Raw genomic sequence first — 22987 nt, forward strand, 5'->3', positions numbered from 1 at the left:
ACGTGGAGCTGCAAAGATCAGTCGATTAATTGATTAGTTAATATAGTTAACAACTATTTTTGATCGGTTTGAGTCATTTTTTGAGAAAGAAAAAAGTTTAAATCCTGATTCCAGCTTCTTAAAATGTTAATATTTTCTGGTTTCTTCACTCCTATATGACAGTAAACTGAAAGTCTTTGAGTTGTGGACAAAACAAGACATCTTGGCCTTTGGGACACACTGATCAACACGTTTCACCATTTTCGGTCATGTTATAGACCGAACAACTAATCGATTAAATCGTGAAAATAATCAACAGATTAATCAATAATGACAATAACAGTTCGTTGCAGCCCTAATGCAATGCAACACTAAGTGCAATTTTAAGCTACATGGCATACTCTTTACACAAATGAAATAGCTGGGCTATATATAAATAGGCCTGGAAAAGATCTGTTCAAATATTGACATATTGTTACAAAGCATGCTTTAAGAAGGGAGTAATGCTTCTTCTCCGTGACACTTTTTATACCTGAACTTTTTATACCTGAAGAAATGTTTAGTTCAGTTACTGTATTATTTTTCAGCATGTATGCAATTTGGCTTGAATCACACTTTATTGATAGTTTTACAAAGTTAGCCTACACGGACCGAGTCTTCTGCAAACAATTAGGCTGGAAGTGAGGAAGCACGCCGACACATGCTGCAGCTGAGGGTTAAAGCGGGGCCAAAGGTGACAGCACAAGCAGGGCCAACACACTTTGAGCTGAATCTGTTCCACCTTAACGGCCATCACATCACTGTATGTATCCCGTCTCCCTACCAAACACGTCACATGACATCAGGCATTTCTTGGTGTGGTCATGTGACACACCCACCACCCCTGCTAGGCCCCTCCTTCCTCCAATGGCTCCTTACAAATGTAGAAACCATGGCAACGGCCAGTTGGAACCAGTTTGTGACACGTAGCCTTCATTTTGTGTGAAGTGTGAGGCATAGTTCAGGTGCTGCTGTGGGAGAAAATGGAGCTCAGGACTCGGGAGCCTAAAACTTTTTCAAAATGGGGGCAGGCTGCCGACAACCACACAGCGACTTCCTGTGAGGCTCCTGTCAGACCACTCGCTAGTGCAAAGTTAAAAGAGAGAAACCCGAAACTCCAGTAGACACATCTCTAAGCACAACCACGCACTGTGCATGCAAGCAATGAAGTCCACGGCCTGCAGAACATAAATAATCCTAAGGAAGCTTTCAAACAAACCTGTACGCGAAAAATGCAGACAAATATTTTGTCAGCTTGTGTGAAGTACTGCTCGCCGTTCACATCCCCACCCTTTACTTCATCGGACGGTCCAACATCAGTTATGTTAAGCACAACCAAATACAGCAGCAAACTATCCTTTGCATCTTATACCTCACAGATGTTAACTAGTTAGTAAGGACATTATGGCGCATTTTGTCTGGCTGGAAATACTTACAAAGGGTCTATTGTGGACAAAGTTGGCTGACTATGCAGTACTGAGGCCCAGTGTACAGGAATAGATGTAACTGTTTAAGGTAAAGTGTTTCCTTTCCTTTCTGTGTTGTTCACAGACTAATGATTTTGACAGGATCACGCAAACTAAACAATTATGTTCCTTATGACTAACAAGTGCTCAGCCCCTGTGCAATAACACTGTGAAGCACTGCTAATATTGCTTTAACAAAAACAACGGTGACTCAATCAAACCCTGTGATCTTTTCCCCCCTCGTCTCACCTTTTGGATGTGCTCATATCAACGGGCTCGTCTCCGGTCTGCACCTCCACCTTGATAGTGGCCTTCACTTCCCCAGCTTTTAGGATGCTGGCTGCTACCTTTGCGGCCTGCTCGCTCTTCAGCTTGACGCCGTCCGCTCCAGATCCCACCAGGGCAAGGGGAGCCCCCGCGGCGTCACCTTTCTCCAGCTTAACTCGTTTATTGTCCACGTCCTCCAGGGGCTCCGCAGGAGCGGCATGGTCCTTCTCCAGAGCCCGCTTTTGGCTGCGCGTTTGACGCACTGCCTCCTCTGACATGGCTGCTCTCACCCTGGAGAGAGACAGTGAGAGAGAGAGAGAAGACGGAAATGGTTACAAATAGTGTTAACACATTTACAAAACAGAAAGGAAAAAAAAAAAAACTGTTACAAAAAAGCAAAATAGTTCAACTTGTAGCTATGCATGGATTCAAATTAGACAGGTAAAGGTACAGGTTTAGACGTAGACCGATACTAGATATAGTAGACGTCTTACTTAGATGAGCCAAAAGTGCTGGTTTCATCAGAGCAACTCTCAAACTGAATATTATGGCGTTTTTCCATTACATGGTACATGCGCCACTCGCCTCTACTCGCCTTTTTTAGTTTTCAATTACGAAAAAAAGTACCTGGTACTAGCTAACAGGTACTTTTTTTTTTTAACGATAACCTCCGTCGAGGTTCCAAGCGAGCTGAGGGGATACCAAAAGGGGACGTGAAAACCTGCAGACTACTGATTGGTCGGAGAGAATCGTCACTAATCGCTGCGTCATCATTGCTAGCGACGGACGGGGGTGTCCTGAACAAACCCGTCATTTTTAAAATAGCGGTGGGTTTTTTGTTGCTGCCTCCAGCTTCTTTTGAAACTAAATTTTTCTTGCCGAGGGTAAAAAACAAAAACAACACACACCTTCGACGTTCTGTGTGTGTGTCGCGTTAGGTCACGGCAGTTTCCTGCGGCGCCGCTGCGACGACCAGCCAAGCTCGCCTCAGGCATGAGGCGGTACTAAATCTGCAATGGAAAATGGAGGACGGGGCACCGCGGTCGAGCCGAGTCAAGTAGAGCAGAGCTGGTACTAGCAGTGGGTAAGTGCCATTAGTTCTCTCTGCTTTACACTGTGCAGGTTCCTACGAGTTTGAGTCCTATCCACTTGTTGAACTGCCTCTCGCCTTTTGCCAACAAAGTATGTTACCATAAGCATCACATAGTGATACTTGATTGTTCTGCTCTTGCAAAATTCGGGAGGGAAGTAAATGAGATACAGTTTTAACCTCCACCCTACTGAGTTCATTTTAAGAAAAACAGGCAATCATCTTCCATGGTCAGTAGTAGTATTTAAATGGCAGTAGAGGATGCCATTTAATAGGTTTAAATGGCATACTTAAAACAAAACTCTCAATTAATTCCTGTTATATGTAAACAGCAGCGTCTTCTCATTTCAAGAACTTTTAATTACCTTTTATTCCACCCATTGTGCGAGCAATATGATGAGGTAGAAGCAGTGCCACCAGTACAAAATGAAAATAAAGATGTGTCCGAAATGTGTTAGTTTCATGGAGATATCCACTACACCTCACAAATCAAACCTGGATAGTGAGTCCATCTACTTGAATGTAACCCTAGGTTTTTATGAGAAATAATCCTCTTTAAAAACCTGATCATACACTTTGATGTACATGAACATTTACAATGTTTGATTTAGCTGATATTTCCAGCTGTATTAAAAAAGGGACAATCCTAACCGTGAAAGCACAGCGAATAGCCGCGCAGCCAATGTCATCCAATCTGTCCGTTCATACCGGGTGTGGAGCGGCCCGCACGCTGCAGCGATCGTTTCGGCGTCACCTCTATTTATTGCGCAAGAAGTGAGCGAATGTGTCAAGCCAGGCAGGTAAACACATACAGGAAGACCACAGTGCAGCCGGATGATTTTCAAAAATAAAGCGCATTTCAAAATAAAACACCTAGGTTCATGGTGATTCTGTCAGTCTTGACTTCTCCACACACACACACACACACACACACACACACACACACACACACACACACACACACACACACACACACACACACACACACAAAAAAACACAAACACACACACACACACTTTTGTGTCTTTTCTATTAGAGAGAGAGCCGAGAGGAGAAGGATCGCACGGTGACCGGCACGAAATATGCGTTCGGTCTGAATGGCCAGGCACGCAATCAGTCACGTATCTACGCTTCACGGACCATCCCCGACGCTTGAGCGCCCGGTGTGTTTCCACCGTAAGCTGTGTAGGCGTCTCCTATCCCGCTGTCAGTGCCCCAGATGATTTCCCAAAATTTCACTCTGTACAGTAACAGCAGAGGGTAGAGAGAGACCCACTTACATTTCTGGGAAAACCTATTACACAGCAGAAAAACAATTCACACAAAGCAAACATCGTCATAGCTCCACATGACTTTATCCAAAGATTCCATGAGACATAAAGAGATTCCCTGAAAACCGGTTCAGACTGGTTTTTGATTGAGAGGAGATGCAGGTTTAACCCCTGGAGAGACCGAGTGGCAGAAGGGACGGAGAGAGACAGGGAGGCCACAGGCACATCCCACACAGGGAGGGAAGGAGGAGGAGAGAATGACGTCATCTTCGGACATTCTAAAACATGTCTACCAAGACAGCAGGGGGGCGGATGCATCACTGACATGACTAACTTATGTGGCAGTCAAGAGTCAACAGCTGCCGACAGGCAAATCGTCCCACCTTTAATATTTGAAACTTAAAAAATATATATATATATATATATATATATATATATATATATATATATATATATATATATATATATATATATATATATATATATGTTACGGAAAAAATAAAGCTGCAGCAAAGCATTGAGAGAACTGCAAAGTAAGCTGGGAAAAAGTTGAACCGCTTTTCAGCTATTTCAACAAAATCTCTGTCTGCAGTAAGTCTGCAGTTTGTTCCAACACTTAACATCTGTGAATTCAGCCAAGTTTAATCTTTTTACTGGAGATAAGACACAGGCATCCTTGACACTTTGCAAGATGTTGAGCTAAGAGATGCTAGCAGTAACTAAACCAACCGATACATCCAAAATAAAGCAACGACACAGCTAAAACATTCAGGTCGGTGTTAAGCACATGAGTGCACGGAGCCTAAAATGCACCCAGCTCTGGTACACAACAAGGACAGATGTGCCCTGCTGTACCATCCCTGGACACAAAGGCTATCTATCTGCATGAGATGACAGCTTGTGTGTGTGTGTGTGTGTGTGTGTGTGTGTGTGTGTGTGTGTGTGTGTGTGTGTGTGTGTGTGTGTGTGTGTGTGTGTGTGTGTGTGTGTGTGTTTGTTTGTGTATAGCCATGTACCACACACAGTGCTTCAGAAACCACACGTTCTGTACTATTGTACGAATAGTGTCTGCACATTGCTCTGGCTACCGGTGTGGGGGTGAAATGTTACAGGTACAAAAATGACTGTAACCCTTTGGGACGTCACAGGACAATTAGTTCTGCATGTTACTCGGACGACTGTGGTTGCTAGTTTCAGGTCTAGAGACACATGGCTACCTTTGTCCCAGAAGACATGGATAGCATCATGAGCTAGAGGCACTGCTGCCAAACAACAAGGCTGGAAACCAAATTAAATTGTTGTCCATGCATATGTTGTGATAATGACTGTTATGTACGCACTCAAGACTGACCGAGGGATATGTACTAGTTGTCATCGTTGCATCACACTCCATCTCACTAAGCCTTCAGTGAAGGACCATCACTCACCGGAGCCCATTTTTCTATTCTGCCCCTTGGTTTCCCTATGAGCCCTGAAGGCCAGTCGTGTAATAGGTCATTCACAGTCTCCAGCTTATAGGAGACATACCACTAGGAGCTATCAAACATGTGAAGAAGACAAAGAAACTGTAGGAGATTCATCTAGAGAAAGTCTAGCCATCAGAAACAAGAGTCTATCTATGCCATTCACAGTGACACCTGAGAGGATTGGAGGACAGAAAAAAAACATGGCATCAGTACTTCAAGCTGCCAGAAGTTGAGATAGTGCTGCACCGAGACACTGGCTCAGAGTATTTGTGATGACAGGAGATGACGAAGGGAAAAACAAGGTAGGGCTGTGCAATTAATCAAATTTTTTTTAAATCATGATTACGATTTAGGCTCTAACGATCACAAAAACAAAGTAATTTTTGCACATTACGCAGTGTTTCTGCTATATACACTCACCTAAAGGATTATTAGGAACACCATACTAATACCATGTTTGACCCGTGTTTGACCCCCCTTTTGCCTTCATTCTTAGTGGCATTGATTCAGCATGGTGCTGGAAGCATTCTTTAGAAAATGGTGGCCAATATTGATAGGATAGCATCTTGCAGTTGATGGAGATTTGTGGGATGCACATCCAGCCTGCACAGTGTTAACAAGGCATGACGGAAATTCTGATGCTACCATCTGAATGTCTCAACAGAAATCGAGACTCCGACCAACATTTTTACTAGAGATGAACCGATTAAAACTTTCTAGGCCGATTCTGATTTTCTTTGACTTAGGCCAGCTGATTTTAGCCGATTCAGATTTCATTTTTTCTAACCACTTTACAGCACACGCAAATATTTATTTTCTCTCTTTTCTTTAATAGAACATTTTGCACAGAACATTTTTTGAACAGATAATGGATCAATATAAAATACAACTATATAATTTACTCCCGGTGTAGGGAATTCACACACATCTAAAGCGCAATGTTAGAACCATTTCCTTCTTTTCACATCCAATATCCAACAAAAAAAAAAAATTTGATTTTGGTTTTTTTCGCACTACTTTTTCCTTGCAGGTGTTGCATATTGCAAACTTGTTTTCTTCTGCACACACGCTGAAGAATTTCCAAACAGCTGACATGTTGCAGGTTAATTCACGAGGTTCCCTACATGTGCGAGAATAGCGGACTGTGCTGTCGCGTCCGTATACGAGAACTGTAACTCGTATAACTTATGTTGTCAGTTAATTGTAGCATTGATCGGCATATGTCAGACTGACCTGCCGGTCGCCGGTCATGGCCGAGCACGTGAAAACCGTCCAATTCCGGTCACCGGCCGGTCTATCGGTGCATCTCTAATTTTTACAGTCTTCAACTGTCCAATTTTGGTGAGCTTGTGCAAATTGTAGCCTCATTTTCCTATTTTTAGTGGAGATGAGTGGTACCCGGTGGGGTCTTCTGCCGGTGTACTCCATCCACCTCAAGGTTGTGGGTGTTCGCAAATGTTTTCCTGCATACGGTCGGTTATTTGAGTCAAAGTTGATCTAGAATCAGTCGGCCCATTCTCCGCTGATCTAGCATCAACAAGGCATTTTCGCCCAGAGGACTGCCGCATACTGGATGTTTTTACTTTTTCAGACCATTCTTTGTAAACCCTAGAAATGGTTGTGCGTGAAAATCCCAGTAACGGAGCAGACTGTGAAATACTCAGACCAGGCCGTCTGGCACAACAACCATGCCACGCTCAAAGTTGCTTAGATCACCTCTTTCCCATTCTGACATTCAGGTTGGAGTTCAGGAGATTGTCTAGCCCTAAATGCATTGAAGCAGCTGCCATGCGATTGGTTGATTAGATAATTGCATTAATGAGACATTTAACAGGTGTTCCTAATAATCCTTTAGGTGAGTGTACATTCAGTCCGCCGCTGAAGGAGCGGCGAAAAAATGTCATATAGTCGTAATTACAGGACTCAAAGACTGCAGAGCCGTTTGCTCCACTGAACTCAAGATAACAGTCATCGGCCCTCTCTGCCCTTTGAGGGTGAGCGACTGGAACAGTGACAGGACGTCATCACTTGCAAAGTCATGACAATAAACAGCCCGAGTGTAGCATTTTCTCCTCAGGCAGAGTCACAAACAGCAACAAAAGCCTCTACGGCTGATTCACCATGAAAACCCAGTGAAATATGACAGCTACAGTCGCTTGGAAAGTCACGTCACGGGCACTGAATGTGATGACTTTTACTGTTTATCTGAACCCAGATGCGAACGTTTGAAAACGCTGTGGTCCCTCTTCCTTGGACACCCCGTTGCTGGAGACGTTCTATTCCCCCGACACGCTGTAACGTTATTCACTGACACACTTAAAATAATGTCCAGGTTAGTGGGGATACATACCGCTCAAAACCCACATAAAAAAGCCAAGTAATGTCCCCTTAGCATATTGTTTTGTTGCTAAACTGTATGTAAAATGAGCGGTGACGTTAAATCACCTGCTTCAGGTAACGCTATTCTATTTTGGCACAATGTTTAGTAATGACAGTAGTAGTAGTGGTCATAGTAAGTGAAAATGTGATCTGACATCAGAAAATGTGTTCCGTATCTTGAACTGTTAATGAGTGATATGTGTAAAGCTACACTTCAAAATAAAAAATCCATATAATGGAGACAAAGCCACTCTCTCTCTCTGTCCAAGTTGAACCGATCAGATATAAAAGTTATGTTGAATTGCTGGATCCCTGCTTTTGAAAACCAGTATGAGTTTAAGAAGAACATCTCCGATAGAAATTCTTTTTTTTCTTTTTTTTTTTTTTTTTATAAACATCCTTTGCTTAAACTTACGTAAACTAATTTGGTTTGAAACTGGACATCAGGGATTTGTATTCTACGGCCAGGCAATTAACTGAGAACCCGAATCAATCCGTGCTAGTAGCATTCCTGCCAGTTCCAATGCTCCCGCAGCTCCATCCATCCAGCGTTTAAAACCAAATTAAAGTGACACTACAATCTCACAAAACAAGCTTGACCTGTCTATCAGCAAGTCAATCGGGAGATGCCTGGAAGGAACTGTTGCTCTCAAACCTTGCTGCCGGAGACTCCGCAACCCAGAGTAGCAGTTCTGCATATTACCGTCCTTGATCAGAACGCCACTCCAGTATCCATTTCACACCATCAAGCCTGCCAGCCTTGACACATCGCGGCTCCTTGATTTACACTACACGCGTAGCCCATGCACTCCAGGCCAGGCTAAGATTACAGGAATTTGAAAAAGCTGACTGATTTTGAAATCGGGTTCATAAATGATCTGCTCCCGAATCAAGAACACAGGATCATGTCTCTGTTGATTTGGTAGGTTTCGTAGGTGCATCCCATTTTATCTGCATGTAGTCTTGCATTGCCAGACCCATCTCCACAGCGCTGCGGAGGAAGGTCTGGCTAGTCCACACGACATTCCTGGATAGGAAAACAATAGGCCAGGGGTTGTTTGCATTTCTTTAAACCAATCACAAACGTCTTGGGCGGCGCTAAGCTCCGGACGCAGCGAGCTTGACTCTTCAATATAATCTCAGGAAGAAACTTGTTTAGGTGGAACATTTGTACCCCACGCAAAAAAAACAAACTGTTCACACAATACAGTAACGCAAGCTATATAAATTAGCTGGATACACGGTTAAATGGAATTTGCCCTCACCAGTGTATCGCCGTGTGTATTTTGTCCATAGCAAATCCCCACCAACAGGTCCCGAAAACTCCCAGTTAGATAGTAAATGCCGTAAACATATTCTTTATAAATCTTTCTCCTTGTTGCACGATCCAAATTTTCCCTAAAACTTGCCATTTTCAGCCTGTGTAGTTGCTCAGAGGTTCCGGTTAATGTTGCTTGATGCGACCGGAGTTTAACGTGAACTCAAAGAAAGCGGAAAGTAATGGACATCCGGCGGAACTTCCAGCGGCACCGGAACTATCCCGTAAATGAACCGTCGTCGAAAATCGGAGGGAATTCATGCACCTTCAAAGCTGCACTGATCAGATGTCATGCAAGCTGCATAATCTTGGTGACACATTAAACATTCTCATTAAAGAGTTTATCGCATGCCAACGTAACAATCAAACCTCATAAAAGATGCATCACTTTGACATACAAATGCATTACCTACAACAGCAACGAAAATGGCGAGAGGATGAGAAAGAGAGTGGGAGAAGGCAGCCAGTGATTAGTGATCTGTGCCTGTTCCTCTCAGGAGACCATGGAGGAGGAGTAGATGCATGTCCCTCTTGTTTCCCTCAGAATAATAGGGCCTAAGGGCAGAGCAGATCTTAGATCAAAACAAAGGACGAAGGACCTATGGGCTTGCACGTGACCGAAGACATTTCTACTGCCCATTCAAATTAATCTAAAAATAAAAACCCAATATGAATAAATAAAGTTTTGCACCAAGCTGTTCGATTTCCCACACAATCATTGCCTCAAAGCATGCCTGCACAAATCTATCCGTTTAATAAATTAGCATTTCTCTGCGATGGCTGTATATGCTAACATAAGTCTTCTTGTCCGTAACATAAGGGGGATGCAGAAGATCTCCCATCCCCACGTGTAGTGTGGCAGGATAAGAAGCACTTGCATGAAAGCAAATGGAAATCTTGTGACCTAGACTGACACTACAGGCTTTATTCTCAGTCGCTCTCCTATTGTGTCCAGTAGTTCATAGAGAGCAGATCAATGGCAAAAGGCTCATCCCCTTAGGTAGCGTGCTAGCCTCTCATCTCCAGCACTGTAATGATCTCCCCACTGGGGCAGGACCCAGCCAACCAACACATTAACAGCCATTTAAAAAAAACACTGAGGCTTTTCAACTGTGTGCCTTAGGGTTCAATGAGAGGGGAAAACAACAAGTATACTGTCCAATAAAAGCAATGCAGGTATTGATTACTATTGCCCAATAAAAGACAGCGGAGCGACAACTCTTTGTCTTGTGTCGCTAAAAGGACCCTGACCCTTGTAATATTGAATGAATTGCTCAAACTGCCAATTTTCTTACTAGCAGATAAGGCGATGATGATCTGAAATTCAGGGGGATTATTTACTACTTATCGCCATTAAGGTTACTCCTACTGCTTCATTTATGTCTTATCCTACATAGAACACGTGTTGTGTCAATTACAAAACCCTTTCAGGCTATCAAAGAGTAAAACTCATTTCCTTTGGGATATCCTATTTTTTTTTTTATTTATATATATATATATATATATATATATATATATATATATATATATATATATAAAAAGACTACCTATGCTAATCTGTGCTCACCAAGCTAGGAGTGGGGGCAGGGACCCAGCTGAGGTGGTGCCATGGTTGGGGGAGGGAGAAGGGTGCAGAGCGCGTGTGGTTAGCTGGGCCATAATCTAACTGTACCCAAGTGAAAAATACTCTTCCTTGTCTTCTCTCTCTCTCTCTCTCTCTCTCTCTTGCTCACTCCTTCCTCCTTCCCTCAACCCCTCCCTGCCTCACACACTCCCCTCCTCCTCCTCAGTTGTTCTGTTGTAGGCTCGGCCAGCCCAGCCCAGTGTGTGAGTGTGTGTGTGTGTGTGTGTGTCTCTACTGGTTGTGTCCCGAACGCCAAGGGTTAAGCCCCTGCCATTTTAACGCCACTGACAGATCAGACCATTAGGGTGTTACCTAACAAAATGGAAGCCTTTAACCCTGAATCTGCCAGGCTGCCTCTGTGTGTGTGTGTGTGTGTGTGTGTGTGTGTGTGTGTGTGTGTGTGTGTGTGTGTGTGTGAGAGCCAGAGCCCGAGCCACACAGAGTGCATGTAAGTGTGCGCATGTCTCCACCTGGATTCTCCCTCAGCAACGTGACAACGACAACAGCAGTAAGTCCAGGAAGTGCAAACCAGGCTTTTGTACGTGAGCACACAAGAATGTATGATGTTATGACATTAAAAACATTATGGCTAGGGTTGTTTCAAAACAGACACACACTGAAGTACGTGGTAACGTACCCTTAAAACAGAGAACATACAAATAAAAAGCACACATCATTCCCACATCTTTTCAGGATGTTGGCGAGCATGCATAGGACATACATGCGCAATGCATTAAAGCCTTGTGTAATATTTGGAGTCATTGATTCACACCAACATAACATGAGTTACTGACCATCAAATGACATAAGGAATGTCTAGATTATGGCGCTTTAAAAGCACCTCAACATGTCAAGTCAACCTTCTCTAGTAGTTTTCTCCAGCCTCAAAATCACTGGATACATTTTCAACCACAAATGTTTACTAGCCATAATAAAAAGGAATAGCTAAATGTTTTCAAAAACCCTAGACAGGGATAATCTCCCAATTTCAGTCAAATTGCTTCCAAATGGTTACTCTATAATCCTGTGAAACCAGAAGTCCTTACCCACATTCAGACTGGAGGGTCAGGACACATGCAGACCGCTATCAGATTACATTTCTCAGAAATGGATGGTAGCAGGAAGTGACCAGAGTAGGAGGGGAAAAAAAAAAATAGAGCTTAAAAGGGTGCACAGAAATACGGTGTACCAGACAAGACAACTAGGAGCTGAGCACATCATCCGTGCACTTTGTTGAAGAACACAAGCGGGTAAAGTAGGTCAGCTGCCACATATTTTTGAGTCAAGTTGGCAATCATAACTTTCAGGAGATATTCTTCTGTAGGGGTTAATCTAGGTTAGACCACAGAGAAAAAGAAAAAAAAAACATCCTGTTTAGGTTGCTGCCTTTGACTCTTTCCCTGCCTCCAGCGTAACCTCCATGATTGCTGGATATACCAAACTTTTTTTTAAAGATTTTGGGGGTTTTTTCCCTTTATTTCAAAGTGGATAGATATGAAAGGGGGAAGAGAGATGGGGGATGACACGCAGCAAAAGGGCAGCAGGTCGGATTCGAACCCTGCGCCGCTGCAGGACTCAGCCAACATGGGGCGAACGCTCTTACTGGGTGAGCTAGAGGCCACCCCGGATACACCAAACTTCCTTTTCTTCACTTTCCTGAAGCACGAGCGGATAGCTGAAAGGAACTTCGCCGCTGTTGTGTGGACTAAGGTTGCCGAAAAAAAAAAAAGGCACTACGCTTTTCAGTATCGATTATTTCCCTAAGAGGAAACCCTTGTGCTGACACTAAATATCGAACAAAAGCCAGACACTGTACAGTAGTAAGTTGCTGTGAGCTGTAGCCTACATTCACCACTTCTAACTAGGGTTGGGTACCGTTTGGATTTTTAGGATTCCAATGCCAAACCGGTACTTTTAAAACGATTCCTAACCGATTCTTGAAAAACTGAAAAATGACATCAAAGAAAGACTCTTTTATGGAGTTTCATTTAACTTTATTTTTTTTATTGAAAATTATTTAAATGTAACAATATATTAACGTTTTAAAGTAATTCAATATATAATAAGTAAACCTAAGTCACCTAACACATAACTAGAATAATTTAACAAATAACAGTTACACTATTAACAAGTAACAACAAAATAAATGTTGTTGAGTTGGTATGCCAACCAGCTTCAAACTTTAGCAGTTCTTTTGCAGAAAAATGACCGTATTTGCCTTCTCTGGCAAGATAGGACACCTCTCCTGACTTATGGCATGTCCTGCACAGGAGAAAACTCTCTCAGACGGTGTCCAAGAGGCCTGTACACACCCAGGTATGAGTTTGTAAGGGCAGACAATTTGGGGAGGCTGTCCTGCTTCCCCCACCACCAGGCTACAGGGTCTTGTCCTGAACGATAGACTAGCAGAGTAAGTGTAATATGTTTACTAGCGATCACGTGCAGTGAATGGTTAATATGCTTTTACGTCCGTTTTGGTGAGCCCAGAGGGAAAATATGGCATTTTAAAAGTAGCCTACATTTACAATAGCTGCTAACGGTAGACTACAGAGAAAGGGTGATATTTTTACGTGCGTTTCGGAGCGTGTACTAAAAGCCGTCTATCAGCAGTGATTGTTGAGTGCATGTCCGAGAATAGCGCGGACACACGCGCCACTCGGCGGAAAAGGGAGTAAGAAAAAAGACAAAAAAAACAAAGAGTCTGCCGCTGTACGGAGCGACCGAGGGAAAATATTTCAGTCGGAACCGAAATGAAGAACCGAAATTTGCGTTCCAATCTGGTCCGAATACTACCGTTTGCGTAGGAACCAGTTCCATAGTGGAACCGGGTTTCGGTAACCAACCCTACTTCTAAACAGAGGTAGAACATAACGTAAATCTCGGAGATTATTCCTTCACAGCGCTGTGCAATGCGAGAAAATGTCAAGAGTTGAACCGGGCTGACACAGCAGTTTTCATCAGACTCTGCTACAAGGCCAAGTCCACATTTTCAACGGGCGCTGTGCTAGTAGAGTTAAAATGGGGGAAATGTGAAAAATCGCGTTGCAGGTCGATTTAAGGTGTGCTGCCCCAACAGTTTCTGCCTGTGCCCCTACATTTTTATTTAGTTAGTGCTCCTAGTAAAAAAAGTAAGTCTGCAAAATGACCACAATGTCACCAGATATTAGGGAAAACATGCTAAGTTGAAATACCATCTTCTTGACAACAATGGTAAAGCCAGTATTTTCTCCTTTGAAATCTCCGTTCCCTGACCGTGGAGTAACGTCTTGTTTAGGTCTGTGTGTTGTCGTCACCTGACAATTTTGACACCCGGGGTCCGTTCCAGGTAGGAGGTTTAACAAACTCTGAGTCTAACCCTGATCTCTGAGTTGACTTACCCTGAGATGGGAAACTCAGAGTTTTCGGTTCCAGAACAGCTGATATGAGTTGGTTCAATCAACTCGGAGTATGTTCACTCAGGGTTACGCGCGTGCACAAAAGGCAGTATGAATGGAGCCATGATTCTACGATTCACCACGGTAACAACCACAAACAAACGGGTCGGCGGAAATACTCATGCGCACAAACAGCGAGTTTGAACATGCATTTCATTAAAAAAAGCACGACAGCGGCTGCTGCTGCAAAAGAGAGAGAATTGGTGTGGGAGAAAATTGCTGCTCGAATCAATGCGTACGCATTAACAGTGTTTCAATTTAATATTTAATCACAGTTAGCTTATAATATTAGGCTACTGGTGAAAACTGGAATTGTAGGCTACCTATAATTTTATTCAGGTGTAAAAAGTAAACTATAGCCTACTAATCTCATTCTGAGGCTGCAGCACCATGATCATTAACAGAACTATAAGTATAATCATTTATAATGGCTCTCACTGGTTTGTGTCCAGGGAACACGTTTAAAAAACGTTTCAGAGCGATCACACTTTTCTGACGGCTCTACATACAGTGGCTTTACTATTACAGTATGATCCGCTGCTGTTATAAAGAAAACTGCCGTTTGCAAAAAACGTAATGCGACACAAAGAATCTGCTGGGATGTTAAAGCCTGTCCACGATGTTGAACTAGTGGAAGGATAAGGTATCTACATATCTAATAGAGGGATATAGGGACTCAATATCATCTCCCGACGTAAACTCTCTGAATTAATACAGCTTTTTCATCAACGGGATCGTCGACAAAAGGAAATGACATGTTTGAGAGAAAAAACATTTTATAGTCTGCCTAACATAAACCAATACGTTTTTTTATTCATGCAGATGACAAACTGCATTAAAATGCGCCTGATACAGACTGAATGAATGAATGAATGAATGAATGAGGAAATGAGTTTCCCCTCCCTCTGAGAGGGAGGAGACTGAGAGAAACTCAAGGTTTCTTGAAGAAAACCTGCTCCCGACCAGGTTAGGTTCACAGACTCAGTTACCATAGTAACCGACTCTGAGGTTAAGTTACCTCTCTTTCTGGAACGGAAAACCCAGAGTTTCCCTCATCTCAGGGTTAACAAACTCAGAGTTTTCACTAAACCTGCTTTCTGGAACGGGCCTCCGGTTTGCCAGACAAGAAACGCAAACACGCAAAAACAACATGCTGGCTTCAGCCATGGAAGCAGCAACCAAACAAACTGGATTTACAGAGTCAGATTCTACCCCACCTAAGAAAAAAACAAAACAGTTGCATGACCAGAGACGTGGATGCATTTAAAAGATGGAGGCAGTTTAGAGCCAAAAAGGATGCCGAGTTGGATAATCTTATGGCATAGGCTTGGGTGGTATCAAGGCATTAGTCTCACTAACTTAAGGCGGACTGACTTTTAAATATTATTTTTGGGGGGTATTACCTTTTTATTATAGAGCAGCTGAGAATGACAGGAAAGTGGGGGGAGAGAGAGGGGGGGGGCCTTCGAACCCGGGACGCAGCCATTGTTATCGCGATATTCAACAACGTTACTGCATATGGCATATTTTTCTCACATCCTGCCACCCTAGGCCAAACCCAAAAGCCACATAGCACTTTTTCACAGCAGACCTGTTGACATGTCAGAGCAGGAGAAGCACAGGTGTATTCAAACCCATTAATGATGGCTGCATTCCACTTAGGAGAGGCCCTGGTATTGTGCATGCTGACTCACTGAAATAGCTTATTGGGACACATACAGGTTATCAATCTCAGCTGTGCTTTTCCTACTATGACAAGTCAAAATGTCTGCTGTGAAAAAGGTCCACTGTGTGGTCTGTTGCACTTGTTACGACACGCAAAAGGGATGTCATGACCGGGTATTGAACCTTGACGCTTTCTGAGTACCAATTGGACTGGCTTGAGAATTGTCAAGGTGCTAAAATGGCCCCCAGATATTTGGTCAGCGTCTCGGTCTTGTTTACTCATGCTGTGAAAAGGTCTTGGCAATGTTTACAGATGGGAAGAGCAATAAATAAAGTACAAAATGCCGTTGGAGGCTGAGGTGCTGTGATATGTTGGTTGTGACTTGACAAATGTTTATATCCAGTTTTAGTAAAAGAGATATACTTTGCATTGTTAGCCGTGAAACACATAAGTAAGTTCTGCTTTAAGCTGCACATCAAACTGTTCAACTATCATCAGCCTTCATATCAGATTTAAAATTTTCCATCCCAAACGCAAATCTTCAAGCAAAATGTGTCGTTTCTTAAACGACAATCCAGTAGGGCTGGGCGATATGGAGAAAATCAAATACCACGATATTTTTTGACCAAATACCTCAGCGGTATTGTAGTGTTGACTATTGGTGCTTTCACAAAATATTTACACAATGAGATTTTTGATAAATAATCATCAGTAATGTGGATATAATGACTAAGTGGGTAAAGGCAAATAATAGAACAGTTACAACAGTCTGGTAAGTTCAGAAAATGACATCACTTTACTGTAATGCAGCCTTTAAAACCAGGAAAAGACACCACTTATGCCATATTACGATATCCAAAATCTAAGACTATATCTAGTCTCATATCACGATAGATATAATATCGATATATTGCCCAGCTCTACAATCTAGTATACTATACTTATTTTTAAGCACTGGCAACCAAACCCCCAAACTTTTGTGGCCAAAGTACATTTTTGGTTGCCCAAATGTAAACTTGTGTAAAAAAAAAAATACTGGGGCGCCCAGATAGCTCAGTTGGTAGAGCGGGCGCCCATGTATAGAGGATTGCTCCTCGACGCAGCGGTCGCAGGTTCGACTCCGACCTGTGGCCCTTTGCTGCATGTCATCCCCCCCTCTCTCTCCCCCTTTCACGTCTTCAGCTGTCCTGTCGATTAAAGGCCTAAAATGCCCTAAAAAATAATCTTAAAAAAAAAAAAAAAAATACTGAGAAGGCAACTTAACACAACTTAACGCAGCCTTCCTTAACTGTGACACTCACACTAATACATGAAAAGATATTAACAGAATGAAAATATATAAATTATTTACATTTACAGCCTGCTCCGACTGGACAGTTGTATTCTGACAGAGACGCAAAGTACAGAACAGTTTCTTTTTTCACACGGCACGCATTGTTTTAATACAGCAATGGCACCTGAGCTGGAAAAGACTGATATAGCATTGCGGTCCAGTCTCTTTGCTGGAAGCGATTTCGACTAGTAAACAACTCTGTTTCTGCAGACATTAAAACAAGCGTGATCGCTATCGAGAGAACAACGTCACACGCGTGTAAAAAAAAAAGTTGGGTTTAGTCACAGAAATGGAAAAATGTGTCCCTGAACAAAGAATGGTCAAAATCAAAAGTCACAGGCAGTATCTGGTGTGGCCACCAGCTGCATTAAGTACTGCAGTGCATCTCCTCCTCGTGGACTGCACCAGGTTTGCCAGTTCTTGCGGTGAGATGTTACCACTCTTCCAGCCAAGGCACCTGCAAGTTCCCCGACATTTCTGGGGGGCATGGAAGGGTACCACATGAGGGAGGAGGATGTCTTCCATGTAACGTTCCGCAACTTTTGATTTTGACCATCCTTTGTTCAGGGACACATTTTTCCATTTCGGTTAGTCACATGTCTGTGAAACGTTCAGTTTAGTTCTTAGTAGTTGAATCTTTTTATGTTCATACAAAGTTTTACGCATGTTAAGTTGGCTGAAAATAAAAACAGTTGAAAGTGAGAGGACGTCTCTTTTTTTGCTGAGTATATAACTTTTTTTTTTTTAATTAAAATTAAATTTAAAAAAACGGTTGATCAACGCCACACACAGGACGCGATCCCGGCTCTCCTGGGTGAAAGTCCTGTGTTTTACCCATCCTCCACCCAAACCAACCTCCCTCAGCGGACTTCTGTCCTTTCATTACTACTCGCTACGGCGATAATTCACACGTAATGTAGGTCAACGGAGGCCAAACAGCATTGATAACCACGCTAAAAAGCAATTATGCGTCTTGATAACACGCCAAAATGGCATACAAATTGGCGTGTCATACACACGCCCCTTAATGAGATCAGTCGGTCCCGGGTATTTCTTAAAAGCATAATACAATGATACTGAGCCATCAAACCCAGGAATTTTGGGAAGAAAAATAGGGCTGGGATGATTCGTCGACGTAATCGATTACGTAAATGCGTCGACATGTCACGCATAGAAATCTATAAATAACCGGCTGCCTCCAGCAACAGCGCAAGTATGGATTCCTCGCAAGTTCAACAACACGTTGAGAAAAGGGCTCGCGCGCGATCTTCTAAAGTTTGGGAGTATTTTAATCTTAATGCCGCCAACAACAACGTGGTGGTCTGTAGACTTTGTAAAATGCATCACTGAGTTAGGATTACAGCTGCAAAACACCGTAAGTTCTGCTCACCTTTTCGTCCCTTTCCCTCCCTTCTTCTCCCGTAGCTCTGGGTAGATGTCCTGCACTGACTTGAGTGTGAGGTAAACTGTGCTAAATCGTGTCTCCCCCAACTGTAGCACTGTCTTCAATAATTGCGCAACCAGGCCAGATTGTTTCAGATATCTCACGAGTCCTTTTTTCTGGTTTACAATCATCATGAGTGACCCAATCGATTACAGACTGTTATTAGACGGTTATATTAGACACTCTGCAACTTGCCTTATGTTGGATTTATTTGATACATCTGATTTCATTGCACTTTTTTTGCTGTAAGATTAAAAAGGGAAAAGATATTGGATGTTAAACAAGAGATTATTCATTATTTTACCTACTACTGTTAAAGAAAAAGAAAATACAGGCTACTCTTTTTGCAATTGCTGTTTCCTTCAAGTTTGTATTTTTGTATTCCTCCTGAAAGTGACTTTATTTTGTTGTTGGATTGATAGCCTACATCTGGCTTCAGGTTGCACTTTGCAGTGTTAAACAATTTTAATAAATAGAGACTTGAACCTTATTGAAATTAGTTTTGTGTAAATTGTTAATAATTGGGCAATGGGAAAATAATCGCTAATTGAAAAATTAATCGTTAGATTAATGGAAAAATGTATCGATTAGTCGACTAATTGAAAAGAATTATCGCTAGATTAATCGTTTGGGACAGCCCGAGTTAAGAATACAATTTGTAAGGCAAGTCATTTTCAAGCTACACGACATTAGCCTGACAGTGAATCATCCAACAGATTTGGGACAGTGGGAATGACAGCAAGCTTCAGGAATGATAATCAGGTCATTTTTTCCTATATAGAGTGACGTGGCAGAAGACAATCAATGCACCTCACAGCACCATGGCAAAAAGCCTACCATTTCAGGACTATTTTTACCACTGTTCATCTCAAGGGACACCATACATTTCACTGGTTTCACTGATTTTACAAACATGTTCTGTGTCCACTACTGTACACTTTCTACTTGATTACTTTGCTTATCATAACTTGGGTAAGTGACCAGTAGGGTTGGGTACCTTTCACATTTTTACTGGTACCTGAAATTCGGTTACGGTACCTTTTTTCTGTACTTTCCCTCTGTAATAACAAAAAAAATATTTCAAACCTATTTATCCCATTTAATCCAAACACTGTTAATTATTTATAACATTTTACACTCCACACAAAATAAAACCCATCTCTACAAACTATTAAATCACATAATTATTCATTTCTTACACTGCCCTGGAAGTTTGGTTTTTTTCCCCCCCTCTCTCTTTTTAGCTGCTCTTTAATGTTTTATGTAAAGCTTTTTGAATTGCCTTTTGGCTGAAATGTGTTGAAAATAAAGTTGCCTTGCCTTACAACCTCCAGCCTGTCAGTCAGTCACCAGGGCAAAAGCGTGCCTGTCTGTCTCAGAGGAAGTGTAACCGCACCGCGGCCGCTTTCGGCTCGCCATTATATTTTATATAATAATATATCTATACAATAATAGAAAATATGCCTCATTGTGTGTGTGAATAGAGGTGAATAAATATATTTGTTTGTGTTGCAGCGAAGTGTCAGTTCCGTTTCATGGGGCGGAGCCAAGAATCCTAAAGGAAACACTGGTGTGTGTATCGGAGCTGAGCCCCGCTCTTTGTCAACATGCAGAGAGAGCTTACGCGCTCTCCGGTACCGAAATTTACCACTGTTTGATTTAAGTCCTCGGTAGTAGCGACGCGATGCGGGTCGGTACCCAAAAAAATACAGAGTTCGGTACCCAACCCTAGTGACCAGTGGGCCCAAACTTCCAAAGTCAGTGCACTCAACCCTCGTTTTGATGACTTTTAGGCCAGGCATGACAGTGCAGTGATAATGTAACACGCAATCCACAGAAAAGCCATGTGGCAGGGAATCAGACAGGGCTGTGTGTCCCCTCTTGGACACATGCCTTGATGCTGCATGCATCCAAGTTGCCGCTCTGCCTGTTTGCTGCACTGAGAGTTTGAGAGTTGCCATGTCAGCACTGGCCACACAGTGGAAGCAGTTGCTACAGGCAGAGAGAAAAAAATAAATAAATAAATTAAGAAATGTGTATTACATAACCTGTAAATGAGCAATTAGTCTTGTTTACATCAGATCAGATGCCATTTCAGACAACACTGGTCATGTGGGTTGTCACTTGTGAGCAAAGAACAAAAATGTGAGTGGAACAAAAATGTAAAGATACAGGCTATGCTAGTTGTAGAAATGACCAGTCAGACAGAGGCACATAGGCAGCTGTTTAGCTGGCATCCAGCACTGGGGATAGCCCCCTGTGAACGCCTATTACTCAGTGTTGGAATAAATGTGATTTTTTTTTGCAGGGAGTACAACTTATAAGTAGATGCTCTTTCCTTCAATACTCCAAGCTTTCATGCTTTTAATTGTGGTTTTAAATATATCAGGTAGGGATGGGAATTAAATTTTTTTTAACCAGCTACTTGTGCTGGGGGGGCGGGGGGGGGGATGAGTGCCCAAAACAGCTGTCAAAAAAACCTGTGGCAGTTGGCCTAGTGTCATTTGTGCCTGCCTGGTGAGTTTTGTTTTTGTCTGATGCATTTTGTACTTTCATAAAATAACCACTGAAATGACAACTGGGAAATGATCTCTCTCTCACCCTTTCATTTCCATCTACTTGTCTTGTGTAGTCTTCTCATACACTGCATGTTCAAAAAAAGCTAAGCAAAAGAAAACATTTTCACTACCTCCTCGTGAAAATAGTGCCTCTACAGGTATGCAGGGAAACAACAAACCCCACTTCTTACTATTTATTCAAGGGCCAATTCATTGTAACCCGTCAACAGGAGAAGCATTCTACAATGATGTATGTCCAGTCTGAACCAGGGGGCAGTATTTGATTAGACTTTGGCCACACAAATAAGTTAAAACAGTATCAGGTATGAGAATTATGGTCGAGGATGTGAACTAGTGTAAACTCAAAGTGTGTGTTTTTTGTGTGTGAAACTAACATTTGAGGAGGTTAGCGTCATAAAGACAATGCCCAACTCATCACTCCATACCTCCAACTGACTGAGATAGGTTGGGTCACACTTAAATGCATGCTTGAGTCAATATGAAGTCTGACAGGATAAACAAAAACTAGTTTCAGTCAGTCACACATTGGAGGATTGCTGTCCTCCAGCTGCATATACTGCCTTTGGGTGGGACCCTGTGGCCAATACGACTACTCCTGTCCTCTGGAATTTGATGCAACAAACCGGGAAACTGACAGAACAACAGACAATTCTCAAAGGACAAGAAAACATTCAGATCTTAACAATACCTTGTACATCTGTTATGTTGAAACACCACAATGTTAGATCAGACTTTAAAAAAAAAAAAAAAGGTACTTCTGACGACTTTCAAAAGTGATACCTGTCTGATCTCCTTAAACCTTTTAGTCCATCCTGTGCTCTCTCAGAATACAGGGTAGTGGGAAGTCAGCAGGCTTCAGGGCCTTAGAACATGAGAAGGTCTGACTCTGTTGAGGTCTTTAAATCCAGACATAAACTCCTATTTTCACCTAAACTTTCAGTTTCTTCTTCTTCTTCTTCTTTCTTATTACATCAGGCTAGGTTCCCGTTATCATTATCCTTCCGGCGGGTTGGTCTCAGTATTAAAAGGAACACGCCAACTTATTGGGAATTTAGCTTATTCACCGTAACCCCCAGAGTTAGACAAGTCGATACATACCCTTCTCATCTCCTTGCGTGCTGTAAAGCTGTCTGACGGCTCCAGCGGCATCAGCCCATCACAGAACAGGCAGGCGAATGGTTCCAGTAATCCTACTGCTCCGAATAAGTGACAAAATAACGCCAACATGTTCCTATTTACATGTTGTGATTTGTAGAGTCACAGCGTGTACAAAAAACAACGTAACATGAGACACAGCCATCTTCTAACCGTAAACAAACCGGGAACTATATTCTCAGGTGGAAGAATATAGTACATGGGCGGAGTGATATGCTCGCAGCAAGCCTGTCTGAGAATATAGTTCCTGGTTTGTTTAGGTATAGAAGACGGCTGTGTCTCATGTTACTGTGTCGCTGTGACTCTACAAATCACAACATGTAAACAGGAACATGTTGGCGTTATTTTGTCACTTTTGTCACAATTCGGAGCAGTAGGCTAGTTGGAACCAGTTACCTGCATGATCTGTGCTAGGCTAAGCTAATGCTGGAGCCGTCAGACAGCGTTACAGCACGCACGGAGATGAGAAGGGTATGT

At 42.5% G+C, this 22987-nt stretch overlaps 1 protein-coding gene across 3 annotated transcripts in view; it reads right to left on the reverse strand.

Annotated features, from left to right (window-relative positions):
* The window catches only part of gatad2ab (GATA zinc finger domain containing 2Ab), a 34189-nt gene that overhangs the window by 8065 nt on the left and 3137 nt on the right, over nt 1-22987 (reverse strand). For 2 of the 3 annotated variants that reach the window (XM_039811446.1, XM_039811444.1), the window contains exon 2: nt 1734-2042. In XM_039811446.1, the coding sequence (XP_039667380.1) occupies nt 1734-2029 (296 nt within the window). In that variant the 5' untranslated portion in view covers nt 2030-2042. Of the gene's footprint in view, nt 1-1733; nt 2043-9684; nt 9831-22987 lie in introns of all 3 variants that reach the window. The other variant, XM_039811445.1, reaches the window with a different exon arrangement.

The sequence above is a fragment of the Perca fluviatilis genome, chromosome 9 (assembly GCF_010015445.1).
Source record: "Perca fluviatilis chromosome 9, GENO_Pfluv_1.0, whole genome shotgun sequence".
Classification (NCBI taxonomy): Eukaryota; Metazoa; Chordata; class Actinopteri; order Perciformes; family Percidae; genus Perca; species Perca fluviatilis.